Source organism: Ascaphus truei, chromosome 5 (assembly GCF_040206685.1).
Source record: "Ascaphus truei isolate aAscTru1 chromosome 5, aAscTru1.hap1, whole genome shotgun sequence".
Lineage (NCBI taxonomy): Eukaryota > Metazoa > Chordata > Amphibia > Anura > Ascaphidae > Ascaphus > Ascaphus truei.
In genome coordinates, this window is record NC_134487.1 from 77,842,172 (window position 1) to 77,869,224 (window position 27,053).

General features: G+C 41.2%; 1 protein-coding gene across 2 annotated transcripts in view; it reads left to right on the top strand.

The window, feature by feature from the left end:
• CNTN1 (contactin 1) overlaps nt 1-27,053 on the top strand; it is a 296,276-nt gene that overhangs the window by 208,211 nt on the left and 61,012 nt on the right. For both annotated transcript variants that reach the window (XM_075600076.1, XM_075600077.1), the window contains 3 exons: nt 5,096-5,271; nt 25,097-25,217; nt 25,722-25,880. In XM_075600076.1, the coding sequence (XP_075456191.1) occupies nt 5,096-5,271; nt 25,097-25,217; nt 25,722-25,880 (456 nt within the window). The remainder of the gene's footprint in view (nt 1-5,095; nt 5,272-25,096; nt 25,218-25,721; nt 25,881-27,053) is intronic.

Below are 27,053 nucleotides of genomic sequence, written 5' to 3' on the forward strand. Positions count from 1 at the left end.
CGGGCACCTAAAAAAAAGTAAGATGTCTGATCCCAAGGAGGGGAAGTGGTGCACAGCCATAGGAAAATGGAGCCCAGCACAAAAATATAAATTAAAATTAATTTATTGGATGGGTGACATGAAAGAACAAGATGTGGGCAAGGGGTAACTGGGGCTATCTTTTTCTGTGTTCCTTACTTTAAAAAAGTGGTTTCTCAGCTCTACCGTGCATGTTTTAGTTTTTTTTTATACATACAGCGCTGAATATTCAGTGGGGATATAACCTTTTTTTGTTTCTATTTCTGTTAATGTAATTGTAGTTAATAGTATAATTGTCCAGATTTTATAAACTGCAATTAATGGGATTTGGGTTTGTCAAAAGTAATCCCTATTGATACATTTCAAAAAAAATTTCAACTAACTAAATAAAAATGACAGATGTAGCAAGTCTTACTGTCCTCAATGTCGCGGCCGGACAAGAAGAAGCCTGCGGCAGCGGAGACAGTGTCTGCCACATATTGTATGGGACTCCGGTGAGACCCTGCTTCTGAATAGGATACCCTGCAGTGTTAATCCTTTGATGCAACATTAGGATTGTTACAACTGCATGCAATTGTGATAAAGATCTCCAAATATTAATACATATCTCCAGAGAGTGAAGTTACAGTATCTCAATTCAGTGATAATAAAAAGATGTTGGCTTTTGAATGCTGAAAGTCATTTTCCATTGTGCTTTTAGGTAATTTTGCACATTTTTGCTGACTTTTGCGAATCAGGCAAGTGTTGGTTTTGCCAAATTTAAAAGAAAAATCTCCCCAAATTCATGACACAAGGTTGATGGACAATTACTGTTATATTTTACCATATATTTCCCATCTAGTGCTGAAAAGGGTTCATTGATTAGATTGTAAGATCCTTTTCCATATGTTACTTTTATGTCTGAAGCGCTTATTCCCATTCTGTTATTTGTATTATTTATTGTTTATATTACATCATGTGTATTGCTGCTGTGAAGTGCTATGTACATAGATGGCACTATATAATTAAAGATATACATTCATAATTATTATACTGTAATATGTATATAAAGCTGTTAGGCTTATTTTTTTCAAATATTGTATACTACCCTTACTACTGTAATTGTATTTTTATGTATATATGTCATGGTGCTTGGAGTTCGTAAAAGACGTACAGTAATACATTTTCAAATTGTTCTACTGTTTTAAAACAATAAAAAGTTGATCGGTTTAGGCAGTTTCACAAGGCAATTCCCCACAGTAAGGTGAAGAAAATTTGATAGAAATATCTGTGATCTTTACTGTGCATCCTTCATTTGGCACAAAAAAAATGCTCATTTACAAATAGACTAGCCAGCTTGAAAACACTTTCTCACTCCCCTCTTTGCAGCCGCTACACCCTTTCATCACTGTCTCTTTGCATCGATAAATTAGATATTTAATACAATAAAACTATCTTTGTTTTTTGCTATAAAACTCACCCCTTGACACTCACCTAAAACAGAATTCTTTTAAATGATCACTGTTCTGCAGTAATATCCTGGTTCCCTGATGCTTATTTATTTTACCCTTACTTCTTGAGAAGACTTGAACATTTAGACCAGAAATATATTCTATAGTTTAAATGGATCAATATATACTGTATGTAATTCCTGTCCAGCCATCTGCCATGCTCTCTATCTCCTTTTTGCTGCCTGGTCATGTTACCTTCTGGGTAACAGCCGGCGGCTAGCTGCACCCTGCATCTCATCAGTGGTGGCTAAATGCCTGCGGCTGTTCGGGTGCGTGAGATGGACACGCCGAAACTCCCTGCACCGCTACTGCATATCTTTGCAGACCTCTAATGGTGATCCATTAAACGGTAGCACAACAAAACTATTTTGAAAAGCAGAACTATTAAGGTAAAATTACATTGTGTGAGAACTCTTAAGTACAGCTGACATGATTTTTTCAAAACTGTTTTATAACACAACAATTATAGGAATGTAGAATTTGGCTGCAGATAAGAACGACTTAGCCCAGCTACAGACGGAGCCCTGTGTTAGGGCGCTTTTGCCTCGCGAGTCCCGCACGGCAACCTCTCCTGCGCCGCGCACATTCAAATTCCGCGTGCGATTCGCTGGTAAGTTTAAAAACTATAGCGGAGGACAGCACACCGCGGATAGACACAAATCTCCCCGCAGATAGGGAACGGACTGCCCACGTAGCGGCTTTGGAGGCTGATAGAAGCCAAAGACTGCATCTGTAGTCTTCCGATTCTCCTATCTGCTGAAGAATCTCATACACTAATCGATCTATGGCTTCCTTTTGTATTTAGGATAGCCTTATGTCTATCCCAAGCATTTTTTAATTCCCCTACAGTATCAGCCTACCACCTGTTAGGCTTGGTCCTCAGGCGTCCTCTGCGGCGTGCACCCAGCACACAAGGCACAACCCTGTATGGGGCAGGCCCCAGTCGGCGTGTGTACATGCGTGCACAAGTAGCGATGGGCGACTACCTTAGCCCAGCCGAGCATTGGTCGCGGCAGTAGTTCAGCCAATGAGGGTCATGGCTGCACCCCCACTTCAGATCTCCTTCTCTGTTCTGAAAGCAGAGCCGCAAACCACAGGTCGTGGTTGAAATAGGTGCACGCGTAACCAATTGCGTGCAGCCGTGACCACTGGGGCGTAGCCTAAGGAGGCTAACAGACAAATCCACCACCCTTTCTGTTAAGAAGTACTTCCTCACACACACAAGTACTTCCTTCCCTTAGCCTGCCGCCCTCCAGCTTCAGAGTATGACCTCTTGTTCTAGCACTTCTCTTTCTGAAATATGCTTCCCTCCTGTACTTTGTTAAAACTATTTATGTATTTGAGAGTTTCAATCATATCCCTCCTCCCTCATCTTCTATCCCATAAGCTGTACATATTCTTTCCTCTTTCCAGATGAATCCTATGCTGTAGACCATGCACCATTTTAGTAGCCTTCCTTACACAATCTTCATTTTATTTATATCCTTCCTGAGATATGGTCTCCAGAACTAAACACGGTACTCTAGATTAGAGATGGGCGAAACCGTGAAAATACGTTTCACTGAAATTCACAAGATTTCCATTCAAAATCCGTTCCGCAGTGTGAAATCCATCGACGGATTGTGCTTGTTTCAATCCATGCGGATTAATCCCAAACCGCGAGCGGATTGCAAAATCCGCGAATTGGATCATCGGTAATAAAAAAAAAAAAAAAAAATACGGATTCGCCCGAGACAAAATGTGCCCACCTCTACTCTCTAGGTGAAGTCTTCACAGTGATCTCTAAAGTGGCATCACCACCTCTCTATTTCTGCAGCTAATGCCTCTCCCTATACAACCTAGCATCATTTTAGCTTTTCGTCATTGCTTTGTCACCATGCTTGCCTACTGCATGTTTAAATTAGCTGTAATAGTGACTCCCAGGTGCCTTTGCCTCTGCAGTAGTTTACATTAATACTGTACCTTTGAGCATTAAAATATAGTTGCCACACTCTTGACCCTTCCTCTAATCTACCTAAATAATTTTTCATTTTATTTACCCCCTCCCCGCTCCCATAGAGTGAACCCTTTTGCAGATATGTGTCATCTGCAAAAAGGCGTACTTTCCCCTCCTGACTACTAGTAACGTCACTAATAAAAATATTAAAGAGCACCAGTCCTCCACTGGTCAAGTGCCCCCCTCTCAATATACTCCATTTACAGATGTAGCAAGGGTTATTGGTCCCACTGGCACATGATGGTGGGAAACTCTGCATTATAACTGCCATTCAATCCTGAGGAATCTCTGTAAACTTCTGCGTTATAACGTGCTATTCTGCATTATCAGTAGGTAAAATAAAGCTTTCTATATCTGTATCACACATCTTTGTCACATATCTTTAAATCAATGTCCTATCCAAGATCACTTCAAGTTTGTTTGCAGCTGCATTCTACTGCCTGATAAGCCCATGATAAATCCCTAACAAGCACTATGTATTATTATTATTAGTTATATGTTTTAGTAGAAGAGAAAGTACAGATGTAGCAGACGCTACCGTGGGTTACCACACAAAATAATGCATCATTTACATGTTATCTCCTTGACCATTGTTTTCAATAGTGCTACTCTTAGCACACCAGCATTAACAACACATTGCGTTAACAGGTGAAATAACATCTGCTACTGTGTATAATCTGTTCATATGTGATTTTATTGTATGGCCACTGTTATTTATTGCTAATGGGACAACACATTTAAACAAACAATGCTCTTACGATGCATTAACTGATTAAATTGAACGGGTATCGGTTTTACTTGTGTGGCTCATTGATTTTTCATGTTTATGTCCAACTCACCTGTATCCTTGTGTTCCCAGTATTCCCACTGATCTTTTTTCCACTCCTTTTCTCTTTGTATAAAACACACTTAACACCCAATTTTTGCGCTACCCCATAATTTTATGAATTTGTTACATGTACTTAATTTCCAATAAACTGGGAAAAAACTGAAAATACGTAAGTATTTAACTTCAATATATTTTTAATGCGTAGAATTACAGTGTCATCATAATTACTGTTGTAAATGTAATTAAACATTTGTAAATACCTTTGCTGCCAGTGAGCTAGCAAAACATTGGAGCATTATGGTTTATACACTGAAATAACATTGTAATGACTTTCTCCACAGGGAACCCTTAAGGTTAGTCTTAGGCTGCATTTATAGTGCCCACGACGGCGACTCGACGTCGCTTCAAAACAAAACAATTGACTCCGTCGCTAGCGCTTATAATAAGCGCGACGGAGCGACCAAAAATTTGGAAGCGGGTTAAATTTCATTTTTTACAGACTGTCGCCACATGTGACTGCCTGTAAATAAATCAATGACCCTGTTGCTTGCGACGTCGCTGCAAATTGAATTACAACTTTCACTAGTGGCGACGGGTGACGTCATCGGTTGCGTCGCCGGCACTATAAGCGCGGCCTTAGGCACCCATGGCTGTCATCATGGTGTGTCATGGCACCCTGGTTGACAAACTGCTGTAGTTCATCACTTCGATACCCTATTGAAACTTGTTCATTTACTAGGGTTTTCTTTTCCAAATATACAGCTGCCACAAAGATTACTCTTGCGCCTTCCAACGCCGATGTGACTGTTGGAGAGAATGCAACCATGCAGTGCCATGCGTCCCACGACCCTACTCTGGACCTCACATTTATCTGGTCTTTAAATGGCTTTTTAATTGAATTTGACAAAGAAAACAGCGATTATGAAAGGAATATAAGGGTAAGTAAATATGAATTCTTGCGTTAAATCATTTGTCTCTCCCAATTTCAGAATATATTCCAGAAATATTTTCAAATAGGTACAGTACATGCAGAGCAATTTTCAGTAATACGTTGCTAACTGTATTTTTTGGAGCAAAGAAAAAAGAAAAACATTAAACTAGAAATAAATTTGTCAGAAAACAATGCTGTATGTATTTTGATTGCAACTTATGTTGTCAACCTTTTCCTGACTTGCAGTTTTTTGAGCAAATAAAAAAAACAATTTTTGGATCAGCATATTTTAAATAAGGTTCCAGAATGGAACATCTGCACATATAACATTAGCATAATATGATTTACTCATCTCTGCTTTACAACACAACTGTCATTTTCTTATACTGTTGCAAGCTGTGATCCTTGTTATGGGATGTGACGTGTGAGACATACCAAGTATTATGTGGACAGTTTACAAACATCATTGATCAGATTTCCCGCAGTGATTTAATCATTACTTGACATGCTTTCAAATGGTAACCTAATGCATAATAACAATGATTTTGGCAAGATTGTACAGCCATGTAATTTATTATACTGTAAATATAATGCACATATTTGTTGTTAATTTTTTTTTGTAGAATATATTGAGTTAAAAAAAATATGTAATCGGCTGCTCTATTTTAGGGCAACATATGCAAATGATCTATTTTCATCATTTTATAATCTGAACAAGGATTAAGGCTAAATGTGCACATGTGGCTGTTTAGGCTTGTGTTACAAAGACTAACATGTAATGTGTAATCACTTTCATCAGAAAGGCTGTTGTTAAATAAAAAATATCTGACATTTCATGAATATATTTTTACAACTAAATTAAATTGGTAATATGTTATTATATCACAATATAATGTGCAATATATAGGGAATACCTCTGATATCATTGAACTCAAAGCAAATACAAAAATATAAACCACATTACTGGCCAGAACATTTTTACAACTTTAGGAATTCATACTGTTATTGTTCTGTATCAATCTATAAATACAACACCTGTTTGTTAAATCCTTTCGCATTGTAGTTAAAGGAGCATTTTTTTCCTTCTCTTTTAGCACCCTTTTTTTTCAAGATGAAAAACGGGGATCCAAACACTGCTACAGTATTTCCTCCCCCCACCCCTGGACTTCCCAGTTCCCGAGATACATAACAGGGATGTTACCGGGTTTAAATATCGCTTTGGAAACAATATGTTTGCCAAATCTCAGGCTGACAGGAAGCTGCAACATCATCGGTTGTGGCTTCCTATTGGATGATCATTAAACTTCCCTTTAAAAATCAGGAAGTAATACCAGTAACTTCACCGATAAGTATCGCAGGTAACTGTGGAGTCCCCGGAGCTGGACATAGGCCTTTATTCTGTAAGGTGTGTTAAGCGCAGATGACGTGCTATTGCTGGAAAAGCCCCATTAAAGTCAGGACCTACAGTACAGTATGAGTTTGGTTATACTTCATACCATTAGCTACCCTAGGCTGCTTGAACATCTTAAAACAATGTGTAAGGCCATGTGGCCCTTTGTATTCTACAATGTATGCTAAATTCTGGAAAAAATGATACATGACTAAACTCGTACACATGCCAGAATCAGAATGCTATGTATTTCTCCTTCCTGAAGTGCCTCCAGAATTTCTTGAACCACACCACCAATGCCTGCTACTGGCTCCACAGCTAGAGCATAAGCAGCAGAGGTATTGGGTGGTGCAGCTGATGCCAGAGACAGTGACACTGATTTAAAGCCTGTTATGGGGTTCAGTGACAGGCACTGTTCTGGAATCACTGTCACCACCTGCATTCTTAGGGTCCTACAGTTCCTGCCGACATACTGGAGCTGTGCTTAAGTTGAGGAAGCATCAGGAGTAATTGCTACAAATGAGACATTAGAATCAGATGTGGATGATAGCCTAAATTGGACTGCTGCCATCACTGGCGGCCCTGGCATAATTTCTGATTCCATCTTAACAAAAAAAAGACAATCCTCATACTAGTCTGCTCCCTCTAAAAGAGAACTGCTTCCAATGGGTGGGGTTGGAGAAGGTGGGAAAACCCTTCTGCAAGTCCAACTCAACAAATCTGAGTTCCTCTACAATTAACTGAACAGTACAGATGTAGCCAACGTTATTGCAACTCACGAAGGGAGAAGTGAGGGAAAGAAAGGGGGGGCAACTGTGAGAAAGTGGGGGCCTCCGTTAGGCAGGAGTGGACATCAGGGGGGTGCTGAAATCCCTCTCCTTGCTTCCTATCAAATCCCATATCACACACTCAATTCTCCTCTTCACTTTTAAGGCATTACAGTCTTCTGCCCCACTTATATATATTAGGCTGCGGCTAGGCAGGGAGTGGCCGTGCTGGCGCTCATGCACAGTGACATCACGCTCCCTGCTCAGCCAGGAGATTTGTTTTCCGGCTAGGTGTGCGCGCGGGGGGGGGGGGTGATTCGGTGGGCACGGCCATGATGTCACAGAGCTGGATCGCCCTCATTGGGTGAACCGTTCACGTGACACGCGAGCGAGAGACAGATTCAAATTTTCTTGCTCCGGCAAGCAGGTAAGTGCTGCGCATGCTCAGGCGCTTGCTCACGCAGGCCACACACATTGCCGCAATGTGTTTCATCTCGGCCAGCATGAGCGTGAGCACCCGCTCCGCGCCACCCTGGCCAATGTCTTAGCCCTGATTTCTCACTATGCACCATCCGTTCTGCTCAAGGATATCTTCTCTCTACCCCTTTTGTGTCTAAAGCTCTCTCCCGCCTTAAACCTTTCTCACTGACTGCCCCACACCTCTGGAATGCCCTTCACCTCAATATCCCACCTCCTTAACGAAGCATAAATTGACCTTGGCCCCTTGCACTCTCGCATACCAGAACACCTTCCTACTGTCTCTGTACGTTCTTCCTACTTACCAATTAGATTGTAAGCTCTTCATGACAGGGGCTCTTTTTCCTAATTGTTACTTTTATGTCTGAAGCGCTTATTTCCATTATGTGCTATTTGTATTATTTGTTATTTATATGATTATGTTCTGGGTATTACTGCGATGAAGTGCTATGTACATTAATGGCGCTATATCAATAAAGATATACATACATATATACATGCTCATAGAAGTTCAATCTTTTAAAACATACAGATGCAGCCACCAGTGTTAGAACTCTTACCTGAGAAATTCTGGGAGATTCTGGGGCAGTCTCACAGTAAATGCCTCAACATTTCTGTGAGATTCTTAATGGCCCACCGGATTAACACAGCAGGGGTCCCTGCAGACCCATTCAGTTTGTCAGTACAAAATATTTCCTGGAATGATAGTGTTATAATACAAAGTTAATGCACACACTGGTTTTAGTTGATATGCCATTATACAGTGCTTACTAATGTATCAAGAACATACTGTATTTATACTCTTCTACAATTAAATACATTTTGTTGAGTATAGAAGAGTAGAAATGGAATGAGTAATTTACAAAACTCCCCAACCATCAGTTAGGGCAGCGGTGCGCAATCTGTGGGGCGCGACCCCCAGGGGGGGCGCGAGACTGCCGACGGGGGGCGCGGGGTTTACAGAGGCCCCGCGCGCTTCCCGAAGGCACTTAAATTAAGTGCCGGGGGAGCTGCAGGGCCTCTGTAAACCATACTTACCCGTGGCTCCGGCGGCTTCCTCCCGGCGTCGCCATGGCAACGCGGCGTCAACATGACGCTGCGAGGTCATGTGATGTCACGTTGCTATGGCAGCGTGACATCATTACGCCGGTGCGAGGGTAAGTTGGGGTTGGGGGGGGGCGCGGGAGTGAGGGGACAGCCGGCAGGGGGGCGCAGGGAAAAAAGTTTGCGCCCCCCTGAGTTAGGGAAACAATAAGGCTGGGGCCATGTTGGCGCAGACTGTGCGGAGAAGTTCACATGCTGAGCGATCAGATTGCCTTAAGGCAGTGATCGCGCCCATGCGGAGTGCGGACGCGTGCAGGGGCAGAAGCGGGAGGGGGCGCGTTGCGCAAGAAATCAGTTGAAACTGATTTATTGGTGCGACAGGCCGGTCGCGTGAGCGGTCCGCCCAATGAGGGCGAACCAGCTCCATGATGCCCCCAGGCACGCCCCGCACGGGGCGGCGCGTCTGCACTGGCCACAAAACGCACACGTTTCACGCGGTGACGTCACAGCTGCACACGCCTCCGCACGGGCGAAGACACCATGGCCCCATCCTAAGACTTACAGATAATAAATAAGTAGCATTATAAATTGGTGTTAATTTGTTCTTTCCGTGGTGTAGTTTTCTTTGTACTAGTGTGATACAAAAAAAAGTCATTCTCATTTTCCAAAGAATGCCTAATTGTAAACAATGTAACAATATATTAAATGTAATGGTTACAAAGAAATAAAATCTCGAAGCATTTATATCCAATATTTCTATATTTTAGCCTGTCTAATTACAAATCAAATACAATCTTTCTCAAATTATACAAAACACTATACTATGTATAGAAAGAATACAGCAGAACGTGTATGAAGAATTAAAACCCTAAAAACATACATTACACATTTTATAAAATGTGTTATTTGTAATGTAGTGCCGAAGATAGATCAGTGCCCTTCTAAATTGGTATCCTAGACTAAAAGTGTCACGTGGCACTCCCACCACTGGCCTTCTGGCAGAGAAATGGGTTTCACTTGACCCAAGTCATTGTTGTTGTTTTATATGGCTAATGGATTGATAAATTCAATATCTAGTACTGTTTTAATAAAACTATTCTTTCTTGCACTTCTCAAATCGATGATACCAAGTTCAACAAATGGCTGTTTCCCAAGAATGCATCTGCTCTATATCCTATTTATTCCTATTGGCTAGTTTATCAGATTTTCTCTTCCCATTCTCATTTAATCCCACCATCACACGACTTTAATGCACATCTGTGAGTTTAATATTTATGCGAAATTGTGTACTTAATTAATTCCCTTATAATTGGGTTTAACCGGGGTCAGGAGAGCAAGTTGTATAAGGTCTTTACGTATGGCACAAAAGCAGAAAATCCCTGACCATCAAAAATTGTCTTTTGGACTAAATATGAAACTAGACATTGCAAACACCAAAAAGAACCATGAAAAAGTAATGAATTAAAGAGAGGAAATTCTGAAGGAAAAGCGTTATAATGAAACATACAGGTAGGAGGTCAATTAAATAAAGTGCTGTAGTGAGATAAAGCCAGGTGACATGTGAAAACATATGTAAAATCGTACAGTATACAAAAGCTGTTTTATAGAGGGGCAAGAACATGGAATATATAATTTGAAAATGACTATCTGCACGATAGAGGTTTTTGAATCACAAAGAAGTGCAGCAATTGCAATGTTTCTTTAATCCCTGTCTAGTTTCTTATATGTTTTCTGTGTACTTCACATTTCATTTCCATTAAAGGATAGCATTTCATTTCCCACCCCAAAAATGTTAAAGTTAGATTTCATTAAGAACATGTAAGGTTTACCACCATTTCGAGACGTGTGCTGCCGAAAGTTTCATCCAGATGATTTATTTAACTCTGTGATGGCATCACTGTACATTGGCATACAGGACAGATGCTGTTGGCGCGATGTACACATGCAAGCATTCATGTTTCAAAATCCTCCATAAAATATTTAATGCTGTCTGCTTTAAAAACATTTTATGATTAATATGTTAACAGTTGCTTGCTTTGCAAATTGTGACAGTGGTGAGCCACAGGTACATTTTGAAACATATAGCATTTCCACTTAGTGATTTAATGTTCCTTGTTCTAATGAAGCTAGTTTGTAACCAAGTCAAGTTGAGGGTTTTCATGAAAGTGCATTTATCCTATCTACTGTACCTAATTTGTGGTCAGAATATGCTGATGCCCATTTTATTATTTGCCGTGTAAGCCCTCTCACTTCCACTGAGATCATACTTTTTTTTTTAAGAAAGAAAGACCTAGTCATACCACAAACAAAATGTTTGGTTCGCTACAGTCTATTTAGAATGAGACAATGTGTTTTTAAACAGTTTTGATTTATACTTTGCCAATCATTTGTTCCAGTGAGTATTTAAGTAATAATTCCTGAAGAATGGCATTATTGGCCAGTAATGTCCAGTTCAGAGGGGATTATTACTATTAAAGGCTTAATGTAGGCTTTGCTTTACATTTTTCATAAAAAAGATAGACTCTTTTGTATAGCTAAATTGATTTTTAGCAACATGATATTCTACATTTTCTTGTGCTTTTACTTTACTTGTTTATTAAAAACAAATTGTAAATGCATTAAAGCACCTCTCTATACACACACAAATAAACACTACAGCCCCCCTCAATACACACACACACTCTGTAACCCCATCTATACAAAAACACACTCTGCAGCCCCAATTCTTTATGCACGCATGCATGCACCCACCCACCAAACACACTGCAGCCCCCCTCTACACCCACAAAACTCACTGTAGCCCCCTGTACACCCACAAAACACACACACTGCACCCTCACCTCTACACCCACAAAACACACACTGCAGCTGCCCCCCTCTACACCCACAAAACACACACCTTTCTCCTCAGTGTTCTCCTGTGTGGAGCTCTCTGCCGGTTGTATTTGGGAGGAGTCAGTACCTTGCTGGTGTCTCCTGTCTAATCACCTCACCTGTCTGAGAGGTGCTGTCACTCAGTGTGTATGAGAAGTCAAAGCTGATTGGCTGAAAAAACTTGGGAAGGTGCCAAAAATTCCGGCCCATTATTGAATGGATAATGTCCGGAATTTTCACCAATCAGAGAGCAGGGATTTTAATAATGCCCGGAATTTCTAACAGTGTAGCTTATAATATTGTTTAATGCTGGTTAACAGCTGGTGACAATGATATTTTACTATCACATCGAGTGACCATATATGTACTGGGAAAAACAGGTCCAAATTGCGCACATGTGCGAACGGCGAGCACCGACCGTGCATGTCAAATGGTGAACGCACCACTGCACATGCGTGATCGTCGCTTGCTGGCCACACATACAGTAGGCGATGGGTGCTTGCTGGCCACTTGTGCGAAGGCGTGATTGGCAGTTGCCATGCGCAAACGCGATCGAAACTTGCCGGCTGCTCGTGCGCATGCATGGCCGGCAAGCGCCAATCGTGCATGCGTTGCGACAATGGCCCAGAAAGTCGAGACAAAGGTCTAAAAAACGGGATTGTCCCTGCTAAACCGAGACATCTGGTCACCCCTACTACCGTTTCAGAAATTGACATAAGCATGCACAGACTCAAATGTTTCAATTAAAATACTTGGGAAAAATAATTCGCTCTGCGGATTTTTAGTTTAATCCATACAGTAGCTACCAGAAAGTTTTTAGGTTATATTTAGAAAGTTACTTCTTATCCGATGGTATGAATTTTTGTGTAAGTGGGTTTAATGAGCTTTTTCATATTGTTTATAAGGTTTTACTGCATCTACACAAAGGAACACTAATTTTCTTCAGTGTGTGTATATTTTGTGGGGGTTGTGTGTGTATATATTTTGTGGGGTGTGTGTGTGTGCTTTTTGGGGGGGTAGTGTGTGTGTGTATTTTGGGGGGGTAGTGTGTGTGTATATTTTGTATGTGTAGTGTGTGTGTGTGTATATCTTGTGGGGGTAGTGTATATGTGTGTATATTTTGTGGGGTAGTGTGTATGTGGGTATAGGTGGGTTTGTGGGATAGTCTGTATGTGTAGGATGGGTTTGTGGGGTATTGTGTGTGTGTGTGTGTGTGTGTGTTTGTTTGTAAGGAGAGAAGGGACTAATTGCGTAGCATACAATGCTTTTAATAGTAAAAAATACCGCTAACAACAGACCCCCCTGAATGAACAAGCGTTCTGTCATATAGGACATATAGCAGTTTCTTTTGAAGGAGGCAATCTCTCCCCTCTCCGATGATGGACCTGGGTGTAGATGGTAGCTTGCTTTCTAGTGTGTGCTGCCACCATATGCGGCCGCGCAGAAACAACAGTCAGCTTTCAGCACGGTTCCCACGGTACTTCTCCCGGTCTGGTCAGTATCTCATTCCTTCTGTGTTTCACTTAACACGTTTCTCTGTTGAATACCCAGCTTTGTCAGGAGTCATTTTTTGTCTACATCTACCCACATAAATATAGCCATTGCTATGTGTCTGTTAGCTATTCAAAACCACACTTAATAAGAAAGTGAAAGAGACGGTGCAAAACCAGTTTTAAAAAATCAACATAATACAAGACAATAGTACAAAGACTGACTCTTTCAAACATCAGTTTAAAAAAACGCATAAAATAAATATGCAAAATCAAAAGATATAAATCAATGAGGGACATTATCCTAAACCAACTATTTGTAGTAATCTTCATCCTGTTTTCTGTTTCCTTCTTCCCATTGTAGCACGCTTTATGGGAAGACCCAAACTGTAGCAATAATCCAAAAGAAAGAAAGGATTTAGTGTAATAAAATCACTAATCTTTCAAAGTTTGCTTCAGCAGAGGATGTAAGATTTAGAATAAACAGTAGGGTCTCATAATGGTATTGACCGATAATCACGTGGCTGTTTACAGATATCCGATAATGACGCCTTTGCTCTTTCTTCTTAGGATGAATATACGAATTGTGCTGCATGCACTTTTAGTGCTTGTTGTGGTGACAATCCTTTTGAGACCTATCCTTCATATATGTGGATGTCACCAAACTTGAGTGAATTCTTTTAAACCGCTACCCTGCTTGCACCACCGAATTGTATGAAAATGGTCTTCAAAAACACCTCTGTTAATATTGTTTTAGTGCTCTCTGTACATCAAATGTGTGCTCCTTGTGATTACTTGGATTTGGACACATTTAAGGCAAAAATAATTTTATAGTTAAAGTGAACACCCCCTATAAACTTCCTTACGCAGGAAAAAATGTAGAGGTACCACTACATTGAGAGAGCCCCCCAACTTCCCAGCCAATGAAAGGGGAATAAGCACCTCAGACAACTGAGGAACAGAGGCTGGCAATCCGACTACATGATAAAATGTATCTTTTATTAGGTCATAGACCAGTTAAAAAGGAAAAAGCAGGCCAAGAGTGGATCTCCCACGCGTTTCACAATGTGGGTGGCATTTCCTGGTATACCTGCCTGTTTGAGGTTTGACCTGGTATGTGCTGTCATGGTAAGACACCTAGACATGAACCTTACAGGGTGGTTAAAGTCCAGTCTTCAAGTCCACTAACAGATCAAGTTTTTAAAACTTCGGTAATTAACATGTAATGAAACAAATTCACCTTGCACTAAAATTTTGCCAAGGCAACTTATTTAGGTATATATTGCCTTGAAAACCTAGCTTGGTGGTAGACCTTAAAAGGGCAATCACTTTTAAGAACAACGTAAACTAATTCCAGGGACATGTTTAAGGGGTCTCATCTGATTAATTGATACATTTTATACTCAGATCTATCACCTACAGTATAAGAATTTAGAATATATTATTTAAAGTTAGATGTGGGAGGGGTTTGATTTCCTCTGACTGCTTCCTTTTGTGTGATGTCACTGTGTTCAGCAAGAGCTTATACAGCCAGAGTACCCCTCACCACCTCCCCCTAACTTAATTGGTTCTCTGATAAAGACAGGTGGAATAAGGGTGAAGAAAACACTTGATTGACAAACACTTATCTATTCAGAGGCCCTAAGAAATTCCAACTATAATAGTAGCAAAACCCATCTGGCAAAACCCATATTTCAGGGTCTGGGTGAGAATAACGCCACTTGTAGGCAAGGCGAGTGTTACAGGAGCCATGCTTTTGAATCTTATGCAGGGCAGTGCTAATTTAACCTACGTTTTGCATATAATTACCTTTGTGGATATGCATTTAACTTAGGGAAAATAACTCTGATACTCATTTGGGTAAACTGACATTATTTTCCTTTATTTAAAGGAGTTTAGGGCCTCTTGCTCGATGTGGGATTGCCATCTCTGTAATATAGTGAGAAAGTGTGGCGTAGTGTGGGGTAGAAAAATGCATTATTTTCCCCGACAACGAGTTTGAGTAATTCAAACAGTCAGCACTGGGTGTGTCATTTCATATCAACACATTTGGAAATACAAATTGGTTTGGCATTATTTATTTATATCCTTGGTAAATATGTCGGGATTAAAAACAAAAAAAACTTGTAGTGATTCCCAGAGAAAGAAGAGCAAAGGTTTGTGTTTTGTCAGGTATTAAACAAGGCATTGTGTATGTGCTATGTATACAAAGAGCAATAGATTGAATTACATACAGGAATAGAGTATACTTCCTGCCTATAACAGAATCTGCGAAGAACAAGCAAATCAGAAAAGAATCTAAGGACTGAGGGTAAAGCTGTCAATAGATCTGGCTTTAGCAATACAAATACGGGACTAGGGGCGGGACTAGGTGGAGAGTAGATTTTTTGGTTGGGCTAGTAGATTTTTGGGTGATTTGTCGAACACTGTATAAATATATATATATATATATATATATATATATATATATATATATATATATATTGCAGAATAAATGAGTTCTTCAGTATTAAGTGATACCTTCTTTATTGGACTAACAATTTATGTCATAGGACAAGTTTTCGACTCTCGAAAGCTTGTCCTATGACATAAATTGTTAGTCCAATAAAAAAGGTATCACCTAATACTGAAGAACTCATTTATTCTGCACTATATCAGATCTGGAAGAAAGCAGTATAAATTAAGTTGTGTAGTATAGTTCAGTTAAGATATACAGGGTAAATAAGATATCCAGATCGAGAGTGTGAGACAGAGAGAGAGAGTGTGTATCAGAGACACAGAGAGAGATTGTGTGAGAGACAGAGAGAGAGAGAGTGGGTGAGAGACAGAGAGAGAGAGTGGGTGAGAGACAGAGAGAGAGAGTGGGTGAGAGACAGAGAGAGAGAGTGGGTGAGAGACAGAGAGAGAGAGTGGGTGAGAGACAGAGAGAGAGAGTGGGTGAGAGACAGAGAGATAAATTGGGTGAGAGACAGAGAGAGAGAATGGGTGAGAGACAGAGGGAGAGAGTGGGTGAGAGACAGAGAGAGAGAGTGGGTGAGAGACAGAGAGAGAGTGGGTGAGAGACAGAGAGAGAGTGGGTGAGAGACCGAGAGAGAGAGTGGGTGAGAGACAGAGAGAGAGAGAGTGGGTGAGAGACAGAGAGAGAGAGTGGGTGAGAGACAGAGAGAGAGAGTGGGTGAGAGACAGAGAGATAGAGAGGGTGAGATACAGAGAGAGAGAGTGGGTGAGAGACAGAGAGAGAGAGAGTGGGTGAGAGACAGAGAGAGAGAGTGGGTGAGAGACAGAGAGAGAGAGTGGGTGAGAGACAGAGAGAGAGAGTGGGTGAGAGACAGAGAGAGAGTGGGTGAGAGACAGAGAGAGAGTGGGTGAGAGACCGAGAGAGAGTGGGTGAGAGACAGAGAGAGTGTGGGTGAGAGACAGAGAGAGTGTGGGTGAGAGACAGAGAGAGTGTGGGTGAGAGACAGAGAGAGTGTGGGTGAGAGACAGGGCAGGGAGAGAGACAGGGCGGGGAGAGAGACAGGGCGGGGAGAGAGACAGGGTGGGGAGAGAGACAGTGAAGGGGGAGAGACAGGGAGGAGGGAGAGACAGGGAGGGGGAGATACAGGGAGGGGGGAGAGACAGGGAGGGGGGAGAGGCAAGGAGGGGAGAGAGACAGGGAGGGGAGAGAGACGGGGAGGGGAGAGAGACAGGGAGGAGAGAGAGACAGGGAGGGGGGAGAGACAGGGAGGAGATAGGGGGGGCTGACTGATGGGGGGGAACTGGGTGGGGAGATGGTGACTGACTGGGTGACTTTGACTGACTAGGTGGGGGGGTGACTGATCTGGTGTCCTACACACACACACACACACACACACACACACACACACACACACACACACACACACACACACACACACACACACACACACACACACACACACACACATACCCATATACACACACACACACACACATACCCATATACACACACACACTCCTCCATATACACACACACACACACACACACACACACACACACACACACACACACACACACACACACACACACACACACACACACACACACACACACACACACACACACACACACACACACACACACTCCCCCATATACACACACACACACACACACACACACTCCCCCATATACACACACACTCCCCCATATACACACACACTCCCCCATATACACACACACACACTCCCCCATATACACACACACTCCCCCATATACACACACACACACTCCCCCATATACACACACACACACACACTCCCCCATATACACACACACTCCCCCATATACACACACACTCCCCCATATACACACACACACTCCCCCATATACACACACACACTCCCCCATACACACACACACACACACACACACTCCCATATATACACACACACATACATACACAAACACACACACACACACACACTCTCTCACTCTACACACACGGGGGGGGTCGGAAGAGAGGAAAGGCCGCGACCAGCACCACCACCCCATTCCCCCCCTCCCGCTCCAATCTCCCGGCCCCGCGGGCTGACACGTGGATCGGGGTGAAGCGGGGACCTGAGGGGACATCCCCGCTCCAATCTCCCGGCACCGGGGACTGACACGGGGATCGGGGTGAAGCAGGGACCTGATGGACATCCGCGCTCCAATCTCCTGGCCCTGCGAGCTGACACGGGGATCAGGGTGAAGCGGGGACCTGAGGGGACATCCCCGCTCCAATCTCCCGGCCCCCCGGGCTGACACGTGGATCGGGGTGAAGCGGGGACCTGAGGGGACATCCCCGCTCCAATCTCCCAGCCCCACGGGCTGACACGGGGATCGGGGTGAAGCGGGGACCTGAGGGGACATCCCCGCTCCAATCTCCCAGCCCCGCGGGCTGACACGGGGGGAAGCGGGGACAGGGGGAAGGAACAGATAGTACTTACTGTGTCCTCCTTGGGAAAAAAATGGCCGCTCGTTGGGGGCGGGCTCATATAGAGCCTGGCCGCACGCCCACAAAGCCTGGGAGCGCGAGCCAATCAGCTGTCAGGCAGGGAGAGTTTTTTTGTTTTTTTTCAGCGCGAGCAGGGAAATTTGAGCGCGAGCAGGGAAATTTAAAAAAACAAACACGTGTGCTGCTTGGGCCAATATTTACTCGCCCGGAGGTTAAATCCACCCGCCCCGGGCGTGTAAATGTATAGGATTGTCGAACACTGTATATATATATATATATATATATATATATATATATAAAAAATCAAAAACACATAGACAATACCGTTCTGTGGCTAACAAAATGCTTTTATTTGTGTGAGCTTTCGAGATACACTGATCTCTTCTTCCGGCGGTGCTACAATGGATAAAGCAAGAGAGGTTTTTACTTAAAAACAGTGCATCCTGGAATGTATATGTGACTGAAGCCTATCCATCCCCCTGTGCAGTTTGCGATTTATGACTTAAGGTTTTAAATGGTCCCTGAATGTTAGTGATGTAAGAGTGTGTTTGTGTGTGTATGTGTGTGTAAATATAAACTTATAAAGCACCCACAGTGTATACTGCACTTTACAAAAGGTGTGTGTGGAATGGGAGTGTATACCAATGGTGTGGGTAGGTGTGTATATAATATATATATACTTTATATAGGAACTCATTATATCATAGGTCATTTAGCCATGTACTGTACATCACCATGATGTTATAAAACATTTTTCTTTCCCCTGCAACATTTTTATCACCAAACTGCAATTTTTTTAAAATGCCTCTAATGTGAGAACAGGTTAGTTTATTAACGTCACTCTTTCCTCATTTTTTAGCATGCGTATTACAGCGAGTTAATTTTGTAAGTTGATTTAAAGATAAGCTAAATTCCAAGATAGATTGTATTCACAGTTGATGTTCTTATTATTTCAGTGTTGTTTGATATCAATCCAACTTTAGTAATTAAACATGCACTTGCCATGAACAAGTCTCAATTATGTTTTGAGAGGATAACTTTGTTTTATTAGCACTTTAAATACCAAAAGCCATTTAACACTGCATTCCACTGGATTAGGTAAGCGCTTTAGTTGTTACTTATGTTATGACGAAAGAATGGGTCTAATAATAATGTGATTGGAGGGAGAACAATGAAATCAAGTTTCAGACTTAGATCCCCACTCGACGTGAGCTTCATTAATTGAAGCCAACTGCTCTAAAAACAGTACCAAAGGAAAAAATAAAACGGAAAGTAATGTAGAAAACATTGGGTAGGATACATCAAGTCGATGATTTATTGAATTAGAAGCTTTGTTTTTTTTTTACTCATAAAATCGGGTTGGACAGAACAGAACATATAAGGCCCATAATAAAGTGAAGAGACTATAGGAGAAGGAGGGCTGGGTGATGGATTTAAAATTTCCAGTCAGCAAATGAAGCTACAAAATTTTGATATTTAAAGGCAGAAATCATCTGTGATTAACTAATTGACCTGCTGCAGCGAGGCAGTCTGGAAATGCTATTTCCCCACACAAGAATTACAGGCTATACAGCCTTCCAATTGGCTGGGGTGTATATACTGTTGGTGAGATGACATTCGGTAACAATTTATCAATTCTGAAACCATGTTTTTTCCTACTCATCAGAGAATGTGTAGGGCAGAGCATATGAGGCTCAAGAAGTTGGGAAATCCTCCAACTCACAGTGTACAGCAGCATACAGTAGAAGACAGAAATAAATCCCCTGTCGGGGAACCCTGTGAGAAACCATGACTGCCGCGCTGCCCGCTCTCTGGGCATTCTGAAGGAAGTAATGCAATGTGAATAGGGGATAGCAATTTAAAATCCCCCAAAAAGGACAGTGCCTGGACAGTGAATGCATGCCTGCAGTGGTAGGCTGGTTGGGGAGGGCTTGGGCTGGTTGGGAAGCAGGGCCGCCTGGGATTATTGCAGGGCACGGTGCAGGGCCATGTGGTGTGGGGCCTCTTACCTTCTCCTTCGCTGTCTCCTCTTGCAGGGTCCCTCATCACGGTGCTACGACGTCAAATTGTGTCGCCATCACAATGGGGCATCACATGGCGTAGTGATGACGCACGTCATAGCAATGAGACGCCCACATTGTGTCACGATGTCACAGGACGTCCCATTGTCAAGGCAACGCAACACCATTTGACGTTGCAATGCCATGATAAGGACCCTGCAGGAAGAGATGACGAAGAAGGCAACGCGATGTCACAGCGTCAAATTAGGTCATGACGTTGCGTTGCCATGGCAACAAGATGGCATGTGACATCGTGTTGGTGACGTCTGCAACGTAATTTGACATGTGATTTCAAAGAAGACAGGGTGGCAGCAGGGAGGAGGCAGCACCAGGTAAGTGCCAAGGGCGGCAGATCTGGAAATCCACCGCTGACCACATACTTACACTATATACAAGACAGTAAGGTGCAGAGTTTTTGCAGAACAACTAATGCAGCAGTTCACATAGAGATCTTTCCGAATCAGCCTTGTGTTGTTTAGGATTCAGGTTTCTCTCATTTCAATAATATACAGGGTATCCATAAAGTATTCACCCTATTATAAGCCATAATAAATGATAATGGAGTGAATAATTTAAAGACACTATGAATTATTATGAATAAACACCCTGTTTGCATATTTAACTAATTTGATTATTTAATGCATGCAAAACAAAAAGACTCTCACACTGTCGTCTGTGGACTAGAGATGAGCGAATCTTTTTTGCTGATTTGGATCCGCCTCGCATCGGTCGGTTCTTTTGGTCTGCGGATTTCCGCGGATCAGTCCCAAAAAGGATGATCTGCCCTTTTCTGATTTTTTTTTCTCTCTCACTGACAATCCACATGGCGGATGAATATTCCACGGACGGGTTGTTAAAAATCCACACTCAGATTAAATCGGAGGGGAGAGAGAGAGAGCAGATTTTTAAAAATCTGCGTGCGGATTTGGGATTCAATAAGGAATCTGAGTGCGGATTCTTAAAAATCCACAGGGGTTGTATCCCATGACAGACTCAGATAAATCCACTTGAATTTTTAGTACCCAATCCACGGATACATTTTGGAAGGGGGGACGGATTTGGTCTAAAAAACAAGGAGATTCCGGGAAATGGATTTGGACCAGTTTGCGCATCCCTACTGTGGACCCCTATGTAATTTTGTAGTAGTCCTCAGAATTCAGTTAGGTCAGCTCACTACTGCAGATCCAGTTTTGCTATCATTGCTAAACAGAACTAAAGCTCATAATGTGACAAGGTTCCTCTTTCAGACACTGTAGATCCCCTGGATGGTGTACCTGCTGATAGTAGGAGAAAGAAGTGTTGGACACTTGAAAATCTGCCTAAAAAAATATTTCGTTACTAAATTGGGTATTTTGATTATACTGGTGAATAAGGTTAAATATGGTGGTGCGCACCAGAATTATTAACATGGTCTGCAATAAGTGTCCCATGTCCTGTATGTAGGGTTCATATGTGCATCACTGATATTATGAACGTCTGTTTATATGGAAGAGTTATTTAGAGTCCTAAAATTAATACTTTGACAATTAAAGTGGTTTGCATAACGACTTGCTACTTAATCAAGATTCACAAGAGCCTGCAACATATTGTTACAATTTACAGACTCCTGCAGTAAAGGAATTAAGGCTGCATTTACTCTTCACACGTATTAGAGTTGTTAGTACCAACACCAGCACTAATAACTTCACACGTTTTGTGAACATTGCAGACCATGAACAACTGAGTGATGTCTCTAAAGTATTTTATACCTATCTATTAGCATATAAGTGTTAATTACAGGTGCTAATTATTATAGCATGTTGACTTAATTGAAATAGCTCCAATTTCAACATGATTTTGAAAGAGAAAAATCAAACCACAGCAGACTATTAACAATGTGTTATTTATTTACTCAAACATGTCATAAAGGGACGTTGGCCCTGATTCAGTAAACTATGAAGCAATCTTATTCTTGTTAGGGATACATAAAGCTAAATTCCTGCCAAGGGGAAGATAAGTTCACAGCAAACTAAGAAATATTGCTGCAGCCATTCCAAAGTTGCAGTGATGAAAGCTAAGCTGCAAAGTTAAGTGTTTTTAACGTGTTCAAAATGTGAAAATATTTAGGCATCAAAGCCATTTAAAATCAGTTTAAACTTGGATATTCTGAACACATGATACATAAAGCTTGGCCCCCTGCAGACGCACTTACCAGAACTTCCTCCTACTGTCTCTGTACGTTCTCCCTACCTACCAATTAGATTGTAAGCTCCTCGGGGCAGGGACTCCTCTTCCTTAATGTTATGTTTAAGTCTAAAGCACTTATTCCCATGATCTGTTATTTATATTATCTTTTATTTATTCGATTACCACATGTATTACTACTGTGAAGCGCTATGTACATTAATGGCGTTATATAAATAAAGACATACAATACAATACAACTTGTCCTCCACCATGCAAAACCTCTACTAGTTCCATTCGAGCCGGCGATCCCTCATTTACGAACCCCCACCTCATGGTGTGAGGTGAGCGGTCATATACAAACAGCGATGTTATATATTTTAGCCGTCACCTCCCTATTATAGTAACGGAAAAAAGCATATGGATAATCACAGGAGCCCAGTATGTCAATAAAGATCCAGGTTTGCCATCAGTCAATCATGGGGGAGGCTGTTCTTTTGTTCTTGGTTGTGTAATGTATAATAGGCTTGTAAGTCAGGTTTCTTATACTTTATCTGCTCTGGGAGGTATTGTGTCAGGTTAGACATATCTCAAAAGAGAAAACGTGGAGCACACGAGACACTGACTTTGTTCCATCCCAGTACAACATGTGTACCGGGTAACATATCGATATTTCCCAAATCACAACTTTGGGCACACTGAGCAAAAAATTGAGAATGTATATTGATACACTGTCTAGATGAAAACATCTCTCTTTGTGCACGTTTTGTTCAAAAGTTACTTTGGTATATCTCCCCCCACAATCTACTAGCACTGGAAGACATGTATACACCAAGTAGACTTGAGGACAAAATCTCTTTTGGATTCTAAAAAAACTGTTTGCACTTGGAACAATAAATGTCAGATACTGTACACCAGTAAATAAAATGTGCTACTTTGTTTTTTAAAGTATAGAGAGTGTAACTCTTAAACAAGTGCCATAAATTTGAATACAAGCAAAACTAATAATGCTAAACATATTTAAATGACTGTTTCAGCATTATGAAGTTGAGTAGCAATTTATTTGAGTAAGTACAGCAAACAATTTGTAGACATTAGGTATAACCAGACATTAAAACAGTTATGGTGGGTAAAAAAACTGACAAAAAACCTCCATGGTAGTGTACAGTCAAAAAAAAATACCACTTGTGGTACATTTGCATGTCTCAGACGGGTCTGCATCTCTATCTCTGTTCCCATTATCGCTTAGCAAACTAGCAGGCAGGGATTCTGGGTAATAACATGCAAATGAGCATAGTGTGTCACTCTTTACTTCTTATCCATTTTAACATGGACCCCTATAAGCTTATGACTGTCGTATTACATAGCTTTTCAGCACAGACTGGGTTAAAGAAGTGCAACACAGAAAATAAGCGCAAACCCAAATCACTTAGTGATAATTAATTAATACAAAAAATAGTTATATCACCAACAGGGAGATGCAGCTGGTATGAGGTTGTTTCTCAACACCCTTAGAAATAGGCAACAAAAACACTCCAAGGCACAAAACTCCCTTCAGGCATGTAAAAAAAGGAAACAAAACACCATAGTGCAAATGTCTAATAAACAAATGAACTACTAATACACGGATGAATGCCCACTCACGTGATGAGTGTAAATCAAGCGTTTCCAGATTTCTGATCTGGAGCAGATTTAAAGCAGGAACTCTCCCGTACCTTAAATAAAAGAAAGGAGAGGATATAGTGTGACACAGTTTAATTAAAAAACATATACTGTATATGAGCAGTGAGCCCATTACACTCACATGCTCCCACAAGAACAGGGGCAGGTTGACCACTCTGGGTCCAGTAGATGTCCCGACCGTGCCTTGCTGCAGTGCCGGTGACTGGAAGCTGGAAGCTTGTGTATTCCTCCTCCAGATCGCGCAGTGGATGACCTCACTGATCAGCTTGTCTAATGGTACAGTATCTTCCGCCTTCGGTTACTCCGGTCTTCGCAGCAGCAGCAGCAGCAGCAGCAGCAGCAGCAGCAGCAGCAGCAGCAAGTAGCAGGACAAACAGGCAGTACGGTGTTCTCACACAATAAAGGGACCACCCTACGCGTTTAATACTCCGATCTTCTTCAGGGATGCAAAGAAAATAGGGCAGCATTTGTTAATAATTCTTTCATATGGTGTCTTGATGAAAGTAGATTTGTGGCAGGTTTGCACCTTTGCAAGTGCAATACGTATTTTATATGCTTTGTATCTGTATGATCAACACAGTTTGATTGGATCTATGCTCAGAGAATTACATTGATATCTGTTATCATTAGATGATATCTAGTGATCCATGGATTATTCATGAAAGGATTTATACTGTATGTAGTATGATGCTTTCTAACTGATCAAATCTACAATCTTGCTAACAATACTCTAAGCTAAAATAATTGTTCTGCTTCTGTTACCCTCTGTTCTCTTTTCAGGTAATAACAAGCAGCTACAATATTATGAAAGATCAGCTTTATTCAATAATGCAATCTGCCATATTAACAGTTCAACAGTGGGATAATACAATGTTTAATTATTGAAAACATATTGTAAAGTAACTAAAGTGTTTGCTCTTTTTTTTTAACAGACTGAAGCGGGTAGTGAACTGTTTATCAGAAATACCCAACTTAGGCATGCTGGAAGATATATTTGCACTGCACAAACAATTGTTGACAACTCTTCAGCTTCAGCTGATCTTGTAGTCAGAGGTGAGCATTTCTACAAAGATAACTAGTCTTAACAACATCCTGTGGTGCTCCAACACTTCCACACTGATTACAACTCTACATTTAAATAATTATTTGGAAAATTCATCTTCCAGTGACAGTGTACTAAGGTACTTATATTTGTATCCCCTGCATGAATAAGAAAATGATGTTGGATTGGGAAAATTAAAACAATTCATTACAAGTGAAAGGGTGGAGACACACGTTTTGTTGGGCTATGGATAAATGTTACAAGAAGCATGTGTCATGTAAAAAAAAAGGAAGTTTTGGTAATTGTCTATACACAGTCTAATTCATCTACAACAAGGGAGAGGAATGGTATGTAATGGAATAACGATGCAATTAGTCCCCCCCCCCCCCCAAAAGCCAAACACATACAAATACTTGTACACAATACAATCTAGATATTTGGATACTTTTTGTGCATGAAATATATGTGGTACATATTTGGTACAGTATTGATAATACTATGTGTACATTCTCTAGGTCCACCAGGTCCTCCCGGTGGTGTCAGAACAGAGGATATTAGAGATACTTCTGTGAAAATTACATGGAGCAGTGGAACAGACAATCACCAACCAATTTCCAAATATACAATTCAGGCAAAAAACAGTTTGTCTGAAGACTGGAAGGACGTAAAGACAGGTATGAAGTAAAACGCTTCCATACTCAAATCACTTGTAGTATTTTTTTCTATTTAGGTCTGATAGTATATTTACAGTATAAAATATAATATGCATAGACAGGTACTACATAAATGGAGTAGGAGAGGGACATCTCAGTCCTATAGCGCGTGCAATGTAATCAGTATAGTTGTGGCAAATATTTTCAATAGATTTCACTGTACATGGGGTGTGTAAAAGTGTAAGTGCATGTAAGCAGCAGTTGTTGAAATGGCTTATTAAATTCACTACTGCTGTGCCTGATTAAATATATATATATATATATATGAAAAATGGAGAATTATTTTACAATGATTTATACAATACTTTTGCTGTGAAAAAAAAAAGGAGACTTTTTTTGTAAAATAAATAATCTTTTCTTGGAAAAGAAAGTTGAACAATACGTGTGTAAATAAAAAACAAATAGTGGTACTCAGGGGTGCTTGTGCGGTGCCGATCGGTATGGCTATCTCTTTGCGTTGCTCTGCTGAGTGTCGGGCCTACTTACTGTATTCCAAATGGGCAAATTTAAGTTCTTCAACACATAATGCACAAAACACAACACAAAAACACTCAACTTTGAAGGTCTCATTTTTATAATACAAGAAATGAAGCAAGCACCCTCAGATGAAGATGGCTGCTCTTATCCATGCACACAGACTGTGGTAGGCAACAGCACTGACTTGGACACTGATACCAAATCTGACCAGAAACTAATCCGAAAGCAAGATCTGCTTAATGTTTTTGATATTATTGAATAAACGTTTCAAACAGAGTTTTGAAAGCCCCTTTCCTAATTAAGCAGGAGAATTTGATGCTCAGATCATGAACAGATATACTGGAGGGTAAGATGGATGAATTAATTTCAAAATATCATGAAAGAAACCACCAAACTTCACTCTCAGATATCTGTCCTTAAAGAATCTCAGGGGGACCTAGATAACAGGTAGGGAAACATCATGATTGATGATTCACCTTATAACATATTGTAGCACATTTATTTTTCTACTGATCCCAGATGTAGACCATAGAGCGATTAAAATTGTCCATTGGGCATTGCAGCCTAAGCGTAACTCCTTGAATCATCTGTGGGATATTGCACTTTGCATGCACAACTATAAGAGGAATGAAGATATCGTACGTGCAAGCAGAGCCC